The sequence below is a fragment of the Malaclemys terrapin genome, chromosome 1 (genome assembly GCF_027887155.1).
Source record: "Malaclemys terrapin pileata isolate rMalTer1 chromosome 1, rMalTer1.hap1, whole genome shotgun sequence".
Lineage (NCBI taxonomy): Eukaryota > Metazoa > Chordata > Testudines > Emydidae > Malaclemys > Malaclemys terrapin.
Genome location: NC_071505.1, coordinates 198916512 through 198934089, shown reverse-complemented (window position 1 = coordinate 198934089; position 17578 = coordinate 198916512). Strand labels below are relative to the sequence as shown.

Sequence of the window (17578 nt, the reverse complement as noted above, 5' to 3'; positions counted from 1 at the left end):
CTTCTAGAGAAAATAGTGCTCCTGTAAAAATGTTCATAATATAACTACTTTCAATAACTTCTACGTATGTTCATGACTTGAGAAGTCTCCTCCTATTATGTAGGGATTTTATTTTACTCTTTATATAAAGAAACCAGATATAGTTCCTGTAATGGAAAAAATTGTTCTTTAATCTTTGCTCTACTACATGAACTACTTGTCTTGAGTGTAGGGAGTTTTTCTATAAAGCACAGTCTCAGCTCCTCTGAGGCTCGTGTATTGCTAGTTTCCTACATTAAATGTTTGTAACAGTTTTCAGAGAAGAGCTTTCAGATTTTATTCTATTGGAACTAATGTTCAGCACTGGTATTAGGCTGATTTTCAAGAGTTTTTCTTGGTTCAAATGATTAGGGCAGCTGTGGCAGGATTATAAATTAATATAAGTCATTATTTACCCAGTTTGGTGGCAGAAGATCTCAGCAAAGATGGTAGTGGTTTTAATATCCTTAAATCAGATAGTGGAACTGTATGATTTCTTTCTTAAAACTATTACTACTATTTATCAGAAAAACTACTTTAAACAGGTTTGCAGTCTTTTGAGTATCAACATTAAAATAGTTGACTTCTTCATACAGTAAAAGGTTTCCTCTTTCTTGAATGATTGTGAAATGAAGAGATTTGAATCTGTGGAACTGTGCAATTTAAGTCTAACCAGTACTGCAAGTGATTCTGAAAGGTACAGTATTCAATTCTGGCTGCAGTCAATAAGCCTGACCATTATTTATTGAAAAGGCAGCGAATTCAAATAAAATGTGAGACAATAATAGGAGACTTGACAATAGAATAATAATCTCATCATCCCAAATAATGGTGGTAGCGTATCAGTGTATTTTTTCTGTGCCTTTGTTACCACCATGATTGAGACTCTTCTTGATAGGCATGTTAGCAACCAATGTCTTCTCCTAGTCCACTAAACCACACTCCCTCATTTGTTTCCCTGTTCCCGCCTTGCTGCAGGACAGAGTAGCAGAAGAAAACTCCATTTTTGGCTTTATATTGAAATTTTGTTAAGCTATTTTTAGCCAATATTTCTAGCCAATATTTCTAACCTTGTCCTTGTTAAATGAGCAGCAGTGACAGGAAATTCCCTCTCCCCAAGGAATAAGAGTCTGCAAGTGCATCTGTGGCAGTGGCATAATTTGGTCCACTTTTATGGGGGGTTTTCTGTTGCTCCTGTGCAGGATCTTGGTGGGCAGTTATGAATGTGGTTGAGACTTAAAATACCTGAGATGGAAATAACAGAATTCCAGCAGTCTACTTATTTTCATAGAAACTAAAAGAAAAAAATCCTGCCAAGCTCCTTGTTAGTTAAAATAATACTTGATGCTTACTAGGAAATCCAGGATGTGAAAAAGATAGTTGCCAAGTCTATGAGTAAGTGTTTTAAGTTATCCAGAGAAATCAGGGACATTTGGTTAACGGTTTCCTCAGGTTGACCCCTGTGTGGAATTGTGCACTAAGTCCTTGTTGTTCTGTAGCAATACCATCTCCACATCACCCAGCATCCACAGTGCCAGCAGCATTTTCAAACTCTCTTCTATACCTGCGCCATTAGAACCTGCATTCTTTCAAATTTTGCATAATATTGGACATCCTGGGACTGTGGTCACCATTAGTGATCCATATTTCACTGCATTCTCATCTTACTGATTCTTAACTTCTCTCTCCACTTTTATCTGTCCCTCTTCAGCTTCTTGCCTTCCCCATCTTCCCCTTCTTTCACATAGCACCCCCACATCCTTGATGCCGGGCCCAAAATAAAGATACGTTTAAAATTAATTGGAGTTTAAAAATAAAAAAAGTGTACTTAGCACATTAATTCTAAGACATCCATGTTACATGCCTAAACTGCAAAACTTTTTTATACTCCTTGTGCTCCCTGAGCTTTCGTCTCCACCTACTCTCCATCACGCTCTTTCTTGCTTTCTTATTTCATCTTGTGTTTAGAATAAAATTTGAGAGGTAGGAAAAGTCTGTTTATTTGTGAGGTTCATTGCTTGCAGTGTGGCCCTAATGATCATGCTTTAGGGTTTTTTTCAAAATAATGTTCTAAAGTCCTGTCTTATCTCTATTGAATTCGACATATGATTCCCATTTTCTGTCCTGATTTGGGGCAAGAAAAGCTTTTGTCAATCTTGATATGCATAGGATTCTGAAGACCTACTTACTTAGAACAGCTGAATTTAGAAATTCAGGATCCACTTCGTTCTTTTTGAGAATAAGCAGCAAGGACCTTGGCTTCGTAGATTTGTGTTAGCTCCTGGATAAAGCTGCATACACCACTGACTGGGCCGTTAAAAGTCCTGGTGCATGGGAGGTGGCGTGGGCTCCGGGCAGCGCTTGCCTCAAGTGGCTCCCAGAAGCGGCGACATGGCTGTCCGACTCCTAGGCTCAGGGGTGGCCAGAGAGGATCTGCGTAGCCCCCAAGCACCGGCTCCGCAGCTCCCATTGGCCGAGAACTTTTATTGCACTTTTGCACTTCCTGGTTTGGGTCAGAAGGGGTAGTGCTGAAATAGCACAGGAGACTCTTTTCATAAGAAATATACTGATTTTGCAATCCACGAGGTTCAGTTAAGCATCCAAACTTATGGGTACTTATCTAACCTGAAAGTCCTGAGATTCTCTTGTCGCTAGTTTCTGTATGAATCACTTTTCTAATCAAATTTTATTTAGAAAACAGAAGCTCAGATGCATTTTAAGAAATATTTCTATAGTAATGACTGTTGGATTATGCAGCAGGCAACATGGATTTCAGCAGCATGCACTTTTTTATAGGCTGCAATAGTGATTAATATAGAGTATTTGAAGATAATTAAAAGCAAATAGGCATAGTAGAAAATGTGTGTGACGTTATTTTGTAAAGCTTTTGTCCACTGTATAATAGTCAGGGCCTTTTATGAGAGAATTTCACTTGTGATATTATGGGGGCAATTATCATGGCTCCAAAATTACAGCACTTTTTGAGTACAGAATAACTAGAAGAATTTACAAATAAATAATTAGTTTCAGTTAAAATTAATCTGAAAGTCGCTCCTTTAGAAAATTTAGCACCCAATATCAGTGGGGTTTTTTTGTCCTGAATGATCTGAATAACACAATAATACATACTCTTCAAGCTTCCCTGATACTTAAAGCCCACTGAAATGTTTTGCATAGGCTACATTCCAAGTTGTGTTTTAAGATTAATGGTCATTTTTTGGCATTATTCTGCTTATGTAAGTTTCTCTTTCAGCAGAGTCTGAATAATGTTCTTTAAAGAATTCCATAAAGAATTGCCATCTTTTTCAAAATGGCTGCCATCTCCTATTGTTCCTAAAGGGATTGGGACCACACGTTGTTTTCTTAGCAAAAGATTGCCACAGTCTTCGTTTACCTGATCATCACAGTGCTTCTCTTTGCCTTCTGACAACTTGGGGACCACCTTCTTCCTTAGAGGCAGCCTGGCAGCAATCCGATTGGAAAAAATAGTAGGCAGTGGCTACTTTGAAAAAGGATATCTTAATTAAGGCAGCCTTTGGTCTCGATTGCCTTTGACAATAATGGGGAATGACAATCATTTTCAGAGAGAGCAGTTCTGTTAATTTCTCTGAGAGTATTTAATTCTTCAGCCTCAACTGACAGAACTGTTATGAAAAATAGCAAAAAAAATTAATGGAAATATTTATTTTCAAAAACTACCGATTAAACTTAGAACTTCTCAACAATGAGGGCAGGAAAGAGAGATAAACTAGGGCATGGAGTTTGTACATGAGGTATATGAAAGGTGCAGGACACAAAGGAAAATGAGAACATTCTGTCAGATTTGTGCTGGTCTGTTGTGGTTAAGACATCCAGAATATCTTACTGAATCTGACCCTAAAAATTAAAATAATGTAAAAAGCTTTTAAGGTTTAATATCTTATATGTTCAAATCATTATAAATATCACATGGTAATATTTTCTTTGGGTTTCTTGTTCATTGAATATGTATGAAATTTGTAATTTTTAACAGGAAATTACCCGACAAATATTAAGTTAAAATAGAGATAAGGTTGAGAGTACTATATCAGTAGTTAAGAATTAGAGTAAAATAACTTAGATGGGCAATGCAACTTTTCAAAAACAAACCCTGGAATTTCAAAGTTAAGATTAAACTTAAAAGAAATCCAAAAATATTAAGGTATAGAAGTGCACAGTTAGGGCACTCAGGCAACTTTAACTCTGCCTTGTACTGACACCTTAAAGGAAAAAAAAGAGGAAAAAAAAAAACGAATGTCTTTCATAATCAGTTTAATCTAAGCTGGAGCTACAAACACTAAAATGCCTTAATCATAAGCATATTGTATGATACCATACGGGGGGAAGAGTTAAGGTTGTTTTGCTGCCCTAACCTTCCATACCTCCGCATGTTTGGGTTTCTTTTAAGTGTAACCTTTATTCTGAATTTCCTGGGTTTATAATGCTTGCTTTTTTAAATAATTAAACCATCCTGTAAGGTATTTCACCCTAAAAGTTTTTGATTGGTAATATGTAATAAAGAAACTTTAATCCTTTAATCTTCATGGCATTATGACAGCAATGAAACATTTTCATAACCTTCCCCCCTGCACCCTCACAAATAGATTAAACGCAAAAAATCCCTGTATGTTAACTTGATTACTTGAACTACTAGGCCGTTTGCCTGACATCCTGTGACTTGATAATATCAGACAGAATGTAGTGGCCACTGGAAATTGTGTACACTGTTTTTAATATAAATGGTTTCAAATTGAGCTAATTAATCTTAATTCTCCATTCTTTGAGATGCTGATCTTGTAGTCAGCGAGCAATTCTGTGTCTGTTCCTATGGCTGTGTAATCATGAAGTATAGTGGACCCAAACTGTAATAAATCAAGGAGCAGGGGGTCATATTCATTACTTAGAACTTTTTTTTGTTGAGTCTCATAAAATTGAAATATTTAGTGATAGTCAAATAATTGTTGGTGGGCAAAGAGTCGAACTGATTGTCTTTATATAAAGAGAGAAATCCTTCAGCAAGGTTTTGCTTTTGTAAATTGACACGTGGCAGTGATTGACTATCTTTTTTTCAAATGGTAAATCTTGTTCTAGCTTAAAAAAAAAAAATCAACTAGAATAGTGTATTGCTTCCTTTCCAGTTCAAGCATTTACATCTGTCATCCTTATAAAAGTGAAGGTTTTATGAGTTTGTAGATTGGAACCATCTGTATGTAATTGGTTGTGGAAAGTTTTAAAAGTAACTTCATTTTCTGACACTAATTTTGTGTAATCTTTAACTACAGTATACTTCCAATTATCCGAATAGCATGGAGGACACTGATTTTATTCGGATAATCAATAGGGCCAGGAGTCATTCAGCAGCAGGGTGGACCTCCCAGGCAGCTGGAGGCTTCTTGTTCTCTTCTTTTTCCTCCCCCTCGCGGACCTGGCTGTGACTCTCTGCTATGTCCTGCTCATTCACTGCCATGACAGCAGGGCTGCAGAGGGCTCCTTGTGCTATCGCAGAGCCAGTGACGTCTGAACTCTGTTGGTGCATGGAGTAGGCTCCAGTTCTGGTAGGGCAGACCAGACACCCTGGGCTGCATGACCTGCATCTTGTGGCAGATCCCTGCAAGCACCGGCCCTGCAGCAACTCAGAAACCCTCTGCAGCTCCTCTGTCACAGCCCCTGCTCCTTCACTCTCATGACAGTGGGGCTACAGAGGGCTCCCTGCCCTGCTGTAGGAGCCATTCAGCTGCAGAGTGGCCTCCGTTACAGCCAGGGCTCATCATCATTGTTCTCTTTGTAGTCCTGTCTGGTGATCTTTGCTCTGTTATTCAAACCTCTGCCTTAACCAAATCCCTTCCTTGTCCTCCAGCCCAAGATACATGCCCTCTACAACATGTAGCTTGTGTTTGGGGGCAAGGAATGGATTTGGATAAGGCAGAGGTTTGGATAATAGGGTTTTGGATAAACAGGACTATACTTTATTGCACTGTTGCAGAATTGGTAGTATGTATGGATTTCCTTTCTTTACTGTCATGAGGTTTAATTGTCCTTTTTTCTGTACCTTCAAAATCTGCCTCTCAAAATCATACATGATTTTATTAGGTAGCTAATGAGAATTTTATGAACTCACTAGTCGAATGTTTGATAAACTATAACTATTTCAGTAAAATGCCCATCACACCAGTGGTCCCTTTTTAAAATGAAAGAATAACTCATGAAGTATGTATGCAGTAGCAAAAAGACTAGCATATATACTGCATTCATTTTGTAATAGCTTTTCATATGTATTACTTCTCTGTTTTGTTCTCCCTGCCAAAAGAGAGATTCCAAATTATATTTCATTTCTGATAGCTGGGAATAATGATTCGGGGTAGTTTTTGATCGTCATTCTAATTTTAAACCTGTGGCTGCATTGTAATGTGGTCTTTAAAAATTTCAGTAAAATATAAATATGAAAAACCACAGAATATTGAAATGCCAGTAATGTAAGTGTTGCAAATTTAAGAAACTGAAGATTTTAGTTTAGTGGACTAATGTGATGCTAGGGCTGAAGTTTAAACACACACAAAAACCTCTATATCCTCTGCAAACTTTGCAACTCAAAAGGTATCCTCATCTTCTTCTCCCATGACTTGATATTGTCTCTACTCATTTTCCAGCTATTGGGACTCCCACAAATCTTAAGATCAACCATGACTGTTATATGCTTTGCTGGGTTAAGGGGACTATGATAGAAAGTCTCTTTATATTTTCTTAAGGTACAATAGAAAAAGTCTCTTAGCCACTTTGCATGTTAATGTCTACTTTGTTTAAGAGAACATCCAAATAAGCAGTGTGTTTGGAAGATGCTGGTCAGTTGAATGTCTAGTCTGGTCAATTTTAAAGTCCCGACTTATAGTGATACTGAGAAAAAAAAGAGAAAAAATAACCTAAAATTCATAAGAAAGCACATAAAACATTTCAGCTGTCCCCAGAATCACCAGCTTATTGGAAAAGCAGTCCCTTAAAAATTCATGTTCCACCTTTTTACCCTGTGGTCATCAGGTCTTATCCTCCCCCTTGCTCCCTAAGATTCTTCCTGCGTTTCCTGTAGTCCTTCTCCCATACATGCAGATATGGTTTCTGTCTCCGAGGGATTCACCTAATACTTTGCCCAAACAGTTTTCAGGCAGTAAACAGTGGGCTACCTGCTCAGCACTCCTGCACCTCAGCTGTATTAGCTTAGCTGGGCAATGGAGATGAAAGCTGGCTGGCTGCCTTTGAGAGAGAGAAGCAGCTATAGGAAATGGGAAAGAGTGTAGCTTGAAGGTCAATAAGTGCTGCCAACAGTCCCTGAATAGTGGTGGGAACTAGTTTTAGTTGGGTCAAAGATGAGAAACCTCAGTCTGTTCTAGCCAGTTGTGTGTGTTGGCAGGTATATACATACTTTGCACTTTTAAGAAAAAAGGCCTCTCAAAGCCATGGGATCCTCCTGCAAGATGAGAGCCATGATATTAAAATATCCTGAAAAATGGAAACTAAAACTATTGCAGAAATTGCTCATTTGTGAAAGATGGTGAGACGTTCATTCCTTAGCCCCACAACTTCCCAGTGTGTGCCCATCCTGTCTAACTCATATTTTACAGAAATAATGAATAATCCAGAATTTTGCTTCCCTACTATACTTTTTCAACTCTTCAGTCAATAACTAAAAGAATTTGGGCAGAAAATTCTAACAACACCTACTAGTTAGATTAATATTCGTCTAGGCCTATTGTGTTTAAAGTTTGAAGGAAATTGTGCACCAGTGGGATTCGGAGCCGAGCCATGTTGAGAGCCATCTAGATACCCTTCACGTGCATAGGGCTTTAGGAAGGCAGTGCACTAGAATGGTGTTTCCAGGGTGCTCAAGAGTCCAAATCTTTTCTGTGAGCCTGGGCTACTTAAGGAGCTCCAAATTCATAACCTCTCTCTCCAGCTGCTGGGAGGGTGGGAAGAATGTGCTCCAACAACCATCCCCGCCCCTTTTATATTTTATGTGCCTTATTTCCTCTAGATCACACCCTTACTGCTGATCATACTTTTCCCAAGCAGAAAAGTGAAATTGACAAGTTTCTGGTTGATTTCAAGGCTTCCTAATGTCTTCTAAGGAGCAGAAATGAAACTGGGCTATGGTTTTGTGACTTTCTTCTCACACAGTTCTGGAGTAGCAGCTTAGTGAATGTGAAAAAGAATCTCACCCTATTCTTTCACTCCTATGACAATTCCCTTTCAGGGTGGCCCAGGTGCATCAGAGGATTCCCTGTGCATTCTTTCATTGAGCTGCACTAACAGATGACTAGTCAGAACTGAAAGTAATAAAGCTGCACAAAATTGTCAGTGTAGTATAATGCTGTCAGTTTTTTCCATTCACTAGAGAATGTTTTTTATGCATGCCTGCCAATATTTGCAAACAAAATGAATCGGTAGATTAATTTGCATACCTTTGGTAAATTTACATTACTTTGCATATACATATTGCCATTTGTCCCTCTCAGACTTCATGCATTCATTCTACACACCCCTTCCCTCCTTCATTCCACATCCACTTTCAGTTCACTCAGTCTTTGCTTCCTCATACTCATTTACATATTCTTCCCAGGCACAACTCACTTTGCACTTACCCCAAGTCATTCTGCATACATGCACACTCCCATTCCTCAGATATCTTTGCTTGCTCCTAGAGCTCTAAACTCCACATTTTTAAATGGTAGGCTAGGAAGCACCACTAATCTTAAGGGTAAACCTCCTACATTGGACCATCTTTCACCTAAGTTATAGAAAAGGGCAGCAAATCAGAGCTGCTATGCAGGTTAATAGACAGCCTTTTTTCTCCAATTTGTGCAAGAAGCTATTTCCCAGCAGTGTAATTAAGACTGGAGCATTAAAATACGGGTTGAAAGCTTCACCAAGAGTAGCTCTTCCCTCCTAAGGCTCTTCCAGTCCTTATTTAGGACAGTGGGGAGGCTGGAAACATTGGTACTGCCCTCCTTTCACTGAACAAATCTTTAACTAGCCAGTGGGATTGTGGTCAAGAGGTGAGACTCCCGGAATCATCAACCCTCGTTGAAGTGGATGCTGCTTGGGCCTACAACTTCCATGTTTTGCTGTGTCCTCATGAGCTGACCCCTGTCTTTCCCCACCTAACCTCCAGGTCCCCTGATAAATGGGAGTTTTCTGGAGGATCTCTCCCCTCCCCCCCATGCCTCCCATTGTCTTCATGGTATGGATGTACCTTCCCCATCATTAGTCTACAGCAGTAATACTCAGACTGTGGCTCTCAAGCCACAAGTATCTCCTTTAATGTGTCTTCCGCAGCACATATTTAAAACATTGTGTGATTTAATTATTAACCAATCAGGATGCTTTCACTATGTTATTAATCAAATTGTAATTGAGAAAATAATAATGGTTGGTCAGTCATTTTGCTGTGAGAATTATAAAGACACACAATACACTGAGTTTCCCATCATACTGTTTAAATATGAATATATAGTACTATAGTAAATGAAACAATTCGCACTAGTGTGGCTCTTTTGGATAATGTTCATCACTAATTTGCTCCTGAACCACTGAGGTTTGAGTATCACTGGCTGCAGGTTGCTACCACACAAGACCACTGTTTCCCCCGATCTAAGTACCAAGAACGCCAGGGGAAAGGGACACAGGCCACCTCACAGGCAAACTGAGCTCTGCTGGCACCAACTTGCCAGCCTTGTGGAAACGCCAACATTGTGAGAAATGTTGCCCAGCCCATGTGATGCAGAACCCTCCCACCTGTCCTGAGCAGCTCCACACCATTGTAGTAGGACAATATTTTTAGTGAGAAAGTTGGAAAAAATATTTTCCCATGTGTAAAGTGTCAAAGAAATATATGGAAAAATAATGTAATATTTTGTGTTAGGGGAAAAAATACTATTCAAACAGTGTTCCATCCTTTAATTTTGCTTAGTTCTCAGTGAATCCTGGAGCCTTTCAGTATCATTAATGCTTTAATTTAATTTTTATCAAGAGCGGGCATTCTCACCATAGTCTTTATTTCAAATGGAGTGTTCAGAATACTTTTGGGGAAAATATTGAGGGTTTTTTTCTACCAATAGAAGCCTTCATCCCAGATTCAAGTAATTATTACTTTTTCCCCTGTGATGCTTCCTTTCCTTTCTGGGAATATTTGGTTCTCTTTACCCTTCTGTTTCCATGTTGGAATTTCTTTGGATTGGGGAGCTTTGGAGGTTAGGGGATAGTTGAACACAATTTTCTACTTTTTTATATGTCGTCTACCAATTCTCCCTTTACTCCTATTCTGTCCTGGCCTCTATTAGTACATACTAACCTGCTGGGGTATTGAAGATTTACTAATGTTTGTGAAGTACTTGGATATTCCTTAGAGGTCTGCTGTAGAAATACAGAATAGTCTTCTGTCGGATGTTTATAGATTTAAAAAAGCTAGAGAAGCAATTTATCAACACCTGTAAAGGGCTGCTTTCTGGATCATGTAGTTCTAGAATACACGAGAAACAAGTTATTCTCATCTTGGAACTAAGTAATGCACAGGTGTTGGTTCAAGAAGTAAGTATAGTTGACCTACTAAATAATAGTGAGGCACAATATACTTAAATTCAGCATCTCAAATGAGGGATTATATCAGAAATCTGCACAATACCACTAACCTGTAGAAAAAGGGCCTTGTTTAGTTTATTTAAAAATAAACTAAAATAAAGTGAGGAAATTAAAGTCCAGCATGGGAGGCTACAATAAGACTGGAATATAAATAGTGAGTAACCCTAAAACAAGAAAGAAAAAAACACAAAGGCAAAAAAATGGTTTAAATGTTGAAAGCTCAAAGTTTTACTTGTTAAACAAGTAGCCTCCAAAAAAAAAAAAAAAAAATCCAACACAAGTTAAGACAGTAGAAAGAAGCATACATTTTAGATGATAAAATGACTAATCAATAAGCTAAAATTCTTAGGGCACTTCAGCAAAGCATAAAGTAGTACTCGTTGATATTCGTTTGGACTTTTAAAGCCTTTGACAAAGTCCATCACAAAAGGCTATGATGGAAACTAATTAGATGGGGTGAGAGGTAAAATTCTGTCATGAATTAGAAACTGGCTATGAGACAGAAAATGTAGGAATAAATGGTTTATTCAGCATGACAAAAGGCTAAAGGTGGAGGAAGAGGAAGAAAAAAATTATGCGCTTTTTGTTTTGTTTTTATGGTATAGAAAATCTAAGAGGACTGTTACCAAAAAGATTTTTTTTCTTTTTTATTACTTAGAAATTCTGATCTTGTCTGCTGTGAATGACTGTTGAATTAGTAAAATGATATCACGAGAGCTGAGAGTGAAGTTTGAGCATTTAATTTTTAGTCAGCTGAACTATTCGTTTTTGTTAACTTCTATTTGCGTGTTGAATTGACATATAGGAGAAAGAATGCCTGTGTTAAAGATTCATCTTTATCCCTCCTTCAGTTAAACATGGAAACTTAACATTTGCATCCTCTGAAACCCCCACAAATTCATCCACGCAACCAGATTTAACATTGCTGATATTTCAGGGTGTTTTTTTTTTTTTTAAAGCAACAACATTTTCTTTCTTTCTGGAATAATCGTATAGGCCTTGATATACAGAAGTATGCGTGCGCACGCACACGTGATAAATAGGAAGACTGTCATGTGTTAAATATATTTAATTATGATTTTTAAAAGGAGATGAATGCAGATTGGCAATATTTGCAGATGAGTTATTTAGAGTAGTCATAAAAAGAAATCTTTGAAGAATTACAGAGGGACCTAACAAAGCAGAATGATTGGACAACTTAATGGTAGCTGAAATTTAGTGTAGACAAATTAAGGTAATCTGAACTCATACACATTTGAGTTCAAAATTAAATCTTAACCATTTAGCAGACATATTCAGGGTCACTGCAGAAGGCTGAACATAAGCATACCCATACTGGATCAGATCAATGGTCCATCTAGACCAGTATCCTGTCTTTCAACAGGGGCCAGTGGCAGATGCTTTAGAGGTAATGAACAGAACAGGGAAACTATCGAATGATCCATCCCGTCGTTCAGTTCCTGTTTCTGGCAGGCATAAGTTTAGGGACATCCGAAGCATGGGGTTGCCACCTTGGCCATCTTGGCCAATAGACATTTTGATGGACCTATCCTCTATGAACTTATCTAATTCTTTTTTTAACCCAGTTATGCTTTGGGCTTCACAACAGCTGCTGCCAATGAGTTCCCCGGGTTGACTGTGTGTTGTGTGAAGAAGTGTGAAGAAAAAGACCAGCAAGAAGGTTGGCAGACAAGCAAATATAGGAAGTAGCTTTAGGAAGAGGAGTGAAACAGAGGAGTTGAGGCTGGAGTGGACAGCTACTTCATTGGTTGAAGCCTGTGGTAGATAGAGGGCATGAGTTCCTCTGCCTCAGTAGTGCCATCTACAGGTGATGTATTCTGTAAGAGAGGGTGGACTCTGCCAACTAAAGAATAAAGGATCCCTGCAGTCAAGGAGTGAAAGACTAATTTGGTAATCTTGCATCCAGGGGAAAAGTTCAGATAGACCCTAAGGGGGACAGCTGTGGCATAGCAAGAGACACTAGGTGAAGGTTTTGTGTTTGGACTTTGTGTAACCTGGAAGGGGGAAAATTTTTGGTTTGGCTTGAGGGCTGAACAACCCAATTACTGAGAAGGTAGACCAGCAACCAGCAGGGAAACTGAGGCATGGCAAGACATAAGGGACACACTACAGAGGTGTAAAGAATGGGATAGAAAATGTTATGATATCATTGCATAGTGATAATATGCCCTGACCTGGGCTAAAGGTTCAGTTTGGCTTTCAAGGAAGTATAGCAAAGCTAGGAGCCCAGAGATGGGCAAAAATAAAAAAATAGAGGCATGAAAAGTTTCATCTGAGGAGAGATTGAAAAGAGACCTGTTAAGTTTAGACAGGGGAATAAGTGGCAACATGATAGAGGTATGTGAAATAATAAATAACTCAGGTAACATAAGAACAAGGTGATACCTAGTGAGATCGAAAGACGCATTTAAAACTGATTTAAAAAATGAAATGCTACTTTTACACAATGTATAAGTAACCTGTGAAACTCTCAGCCTTATGTTATTGAGGTCACGAGCTTAATAGGATTTTAAAAAGGATTAGAAATGTATTTGCGTAATGGCAACATTCACAATTATAGAGGTTTTTTTATTAGGGGATATAACGTCTCAGGAAATATCTGTGGGGAAGAAAATTCCCTTATGAACAGGTTGTTGAATAATTGTCTGAGGTTTACTGCACTTTCCTCTGAATCATATGGCATGGACCGCTGTTAGACACAGAATACTAAACATGATGAACTGTTTGTCCATTCCCTGATTTCTTTGTTCCCATAGAAATTTCTAATGTTTGTTCTCTGCCCAAACAAATGAGTGATTTTCTATTTTGTAAGGTTTGAAGAAAATCTATTAATCTATTTTTTTAATATCCAAATGTGAAGAAGGTATTTTCATAATTTAGGGGGGAAATCACATGCTATAAAGTGTTCTTATAATTAAAATAATTTATTCAAAACTTGCCATTGACTTAACATACAACAAAGACCACATTTATTTCAGGTGTTTGAAAACAGGTGATTAGAAATAACAAAATGTTCCCTCATTTATACTGAACTTTTAATGTCTCTTCAGTTATGCATATGAGTGCATCAGGGACATTGCACGGTGAAATAGAATGTACACCTGTGGGTTTTTTAAGACTGCTCAATTTTAATGTTGACCATTCAAGATCTATCTTGCTTGCAAATAGATCATCAGTTCTCAAACTGGGGGTTGGGACCCCAAAGTGAGTCGGGACCCTGTTTTAATGAGGTTGGGAGGACTGACATTAGACTTGCTGGGGCCCGGGGCTGAAGCCCAAGAGTGGCTTCAGCCTTGGGTGGCAAGGCTCAGGCTACATTTCCCCTACCCAGGGCTGAAGCCCTTGGGTTTTGGCTTTGGCCTCCCACCTGGGGCAGCAGGGCTCAAGTTTCAGGTTTGGCCCCCTTCCTGGGGTTTTGTCAGAAGGGGGTCGCAGTGCAATGACGTTTGAGAACCCCTGAAATAGATACATGTGTTTGGTAGCAAGAAAGTGTCCAGTTTAGCATGTCACCAGCTCTGAAGGGCACATTATATGCTTGGGATTGCAATCCTAAAGCGGGCACCAGTCAATCTGTGATCAAAAGATTGTAAATCTTTTGAGAGTGTGGACATCCTACTAACAATAGTCCAATCCACCTTCTGGTTGCATAACCCTACATGCCTCTTGAGTGACAGATGTCCAGTCCAGTTCAACTACCACCGAGCTATAAGTGTAACGTGGTGGGTATATTTCACTATGCAACAATGAAGTACAACTGCAACATTGTTTGATATTTTAAGTCCCGATTGAGCAACACATTTAAGCACGTGCATTTCTGATGGATTTAAGCACATGTGTAAGTGCTGTGCTGAGTCAGGGCCTTGTGCAGCAACTATAATAGGCAAAGTGAACATGACACATTAAGGCATTAAAATTGGTACTGTATGTAAGCTCTTTGAGGCAGGGACTGTCTTTTTGTTCTGTGTTTTTATGGCAGCGCAGTGGGGTAGGTTCCTAGGTGATGTATCACATTACAAATAATAATATGCAATAATACCAACTGCAGAACTATATGTGCTATGGGAAGCAAAATTATAGTAGCCATGGGAGTAATAATTTTGAGTTTCTTCTCCTTAGGAGTATAAAATTTCAAACACTGCATTGCATCAGCACAGGGTTGTTTTGTTTGGGTTTGATTCCACTGTTCTACAGTCATTCCAATTAATTTCTGAATTTACGACATCAGAAACTGATCAAATTAGTTTAGCAAGTAAAATACATGCAGTACAATGATTGGTATTCACTAACATTTGATCACATATCCTTAACTCTTATGCAGAGCTACATGTGTAACTTTTCATACATCAGAGTTAGACTACAACATGATGAATTTTGATGGTGCCCTTTCTCAGAGTTCTTATCTGTACTCTTGTGTTGAACGATAGTGTGTGACAGAGGGTTATTTGTACTGATCATTTGCTGGGAAAGATTTTGTGACTATTTCTAGTCTGAAAGAGGTCCATGTCAATTAGATATTGAGAATATTTCAGTACCCCAAGTAGGTCCTCTTGACATCACAGTCTTCTTTTAAAATAAATAATGTTTTGTACATTTATCCTTGCAGGTTAGATAAGACTAAATAATTTAAGATGATATTGTGCCAAATAAGCCCCATATGTTTATATGCATATAAAATCTCATCTTTGTTTGGGGGAAAAGGATTATTAATTTTGTACTTGAAAGTAACCGTATAGTCACACTCCTAGACAAAAAAAATGCAGTATATCTTCGTTAATTCTCACTTCACTAATCTTCAGGCACAGTAATTTAGTCTTATTGTGCTTCACAAGAAAGATTTAGAAGTTGAGTGCTGCAGGGTGACTTTAACAAATTATTCTACAATATGTATATGCTAATATACTGTGAAGTACAAGTATAAAATTAAACTCGTCAAAATAAGTAAATAAAGTACATTACAGCATGGTAGTTTTTTAATTGTATGTGTTCTTACTGGGTGATGTGCAAATTTTCAGTTTGTGACTGTAACAACCTTTTGTATGAAATTCTGTGAGAGATTCTGTGTATTACCAATTTAATAATGCTATGTCCTCTGTTACCAGATAGACTTGATCTGAAAAGTGTTTTTTGTTCCTCACTGCTATGAATGGATCACCTGGTAGTCAGTGCCAATTAATAAGGTTCTACTGTACTTCAAGTTAAAAACTATTTGCTATGTTAATTATAATTCAGATTATTTTCTTTATTTTGAGATTAGTTATTTTTTTAACTAACGGTGGTGTTTTTGTAAATTTGGGGAGAGGGGAATAGTGGGAATAATTTAAAATAATTTCATCTTACTAAATAATGAGAATCCTTGATTAAGATATATCCTGGAGGTTCCACTTAGCCCGTAATTGTGGTTTACCCTTGTACATCATTCATATTTTCTGTTGTACACAACGTGTAACTAGCACGTATTCAGTAAATATACTTGTAATTTTTTTAATCAAATGTTCACACAAACAGCTCTCTTTCCTTTTTAGGAATCTGGGTAAAAATGGCTTATCTAACAGTAGCATTTTATTGGATAAATGTCCACCTCCACGACCACCGCCTCCACCATACCCTCCCTTGCCAAAGGACAAGTTGAATCCACCTACACCTAGTATTTATGTAAGTATCAACCGACTGGTAGGAATAAATCGGTTAGGGCTTTTTGTAACTATATAGCTAGCTTTTTAATTTAGATAAGTATTGAAACAAGGTATCTTATTCAGAGCTAAATTTTACCTACAGGGATGCAACATATGAAAAGGCAGAATTTTGAACCCAAAGAGAATCTTATGATCTATTTAAAAAGAAAAATATTGTAAGTGATTCAAACTGAGAATTCCAGTGTGATTGCTAAATTGAAATGAAAACACATTAGGAATGCTTTTTAAATTTTTAGTACTTCAAGTAGTGATTTAAAAAGTCAGACAATTCATGAGACACAACTCTCAGTAATAATTTAAATGCGTTTATAAAATATTTTAAGATGCATTTGCATAGTATTACTCAAATGGTTATATGAGCAGATAACTAAATGGAACTCTCCTGTCAATATCAAAATACAGCAAAGAAAATCAATTAAATTTGCAATAGCAATATTGTAGCAAAAGGTTAATATAAGGAAGAACCTGAGGTGTGAAAAGCTTTCATGAGAGATTTCCTTACTCATGCCTACTTTCTGGTATGGCAGTATATTCTGACATCAGAATCGAGCAATGTCCCAAATACTGTGTAAAGCTAAGTTCCTTGGTCATGAAGGAGTAACTTAGGCTCTTACAGCATCTCCATAGTTTTTATCCACACAGTGAAACTGACGTTTGCTCTGGAGACATGACCTATACTGACCCCTAGAGGCAAAATGTTGAAAGATTGGCAATGTGAGCAAAATTAGATGCAACTAACACTGTAGTAATTAAGCATTTTTTTAAAAACTGACTAAAATCAATTGTTCTACTTAATGGTAGAGATAATGTAGATGACATTTCTGTTTTAGTTAGGCAGTTTCCTTTGAACATTATCTAAAGGATTATTTTATAACTTTTGAAAATAGTCTAACAAGACAGTATTATCTTATTCTAAAAAAGAATATGATAGACTTGGAGATTGTACAGTAGAGGACAAAAATAATTCTATGAATCTTAGTTATTAAAATACATATTATAGAAATTAGGTGTGTTCTTTGGGGAGGAACAAGAAATTAAGGAAGGAGCTCTGCTGAGGTAAAAATAATGAAGAGATGCTGTAGAGAATACATGTTACTAGATTTTTGGATCTATTGTCATGTACAGAAATAAACTGCAGCAAAATTGAGCTTAGAAAAGTCTTGCACCAAAGTAATCTGGATAGAATTTCTACAAGGGAGTAA

The 17578-nt window shown here is 37.6% G+C and overlaps 1 protein-coding gene across 9 annotated transcripts in view; it reads left to right on the top strand.

The window, feature by feature from the left end:
- Positions 1-17578, top strand: part of KDM6A (lysine demethylase 6A) — a 293777-nt gene that overhangs the window by 242611 nt on the left and 33588 nt on the right. For all 9 annotated transcript variants that reach the window (XM_054005415.1, XM_054005424.1, XM_054005442.1 and 6 more), the window contains one exon: positions 16206-16335. In XM_054005415.1, coding sequence (XP_053861390.1) covers positions 16206-16335 — 130 coding nt within the window. The remainder of the gene's footprint in view (positions 1-16205; positions 16336-17578) is intronic.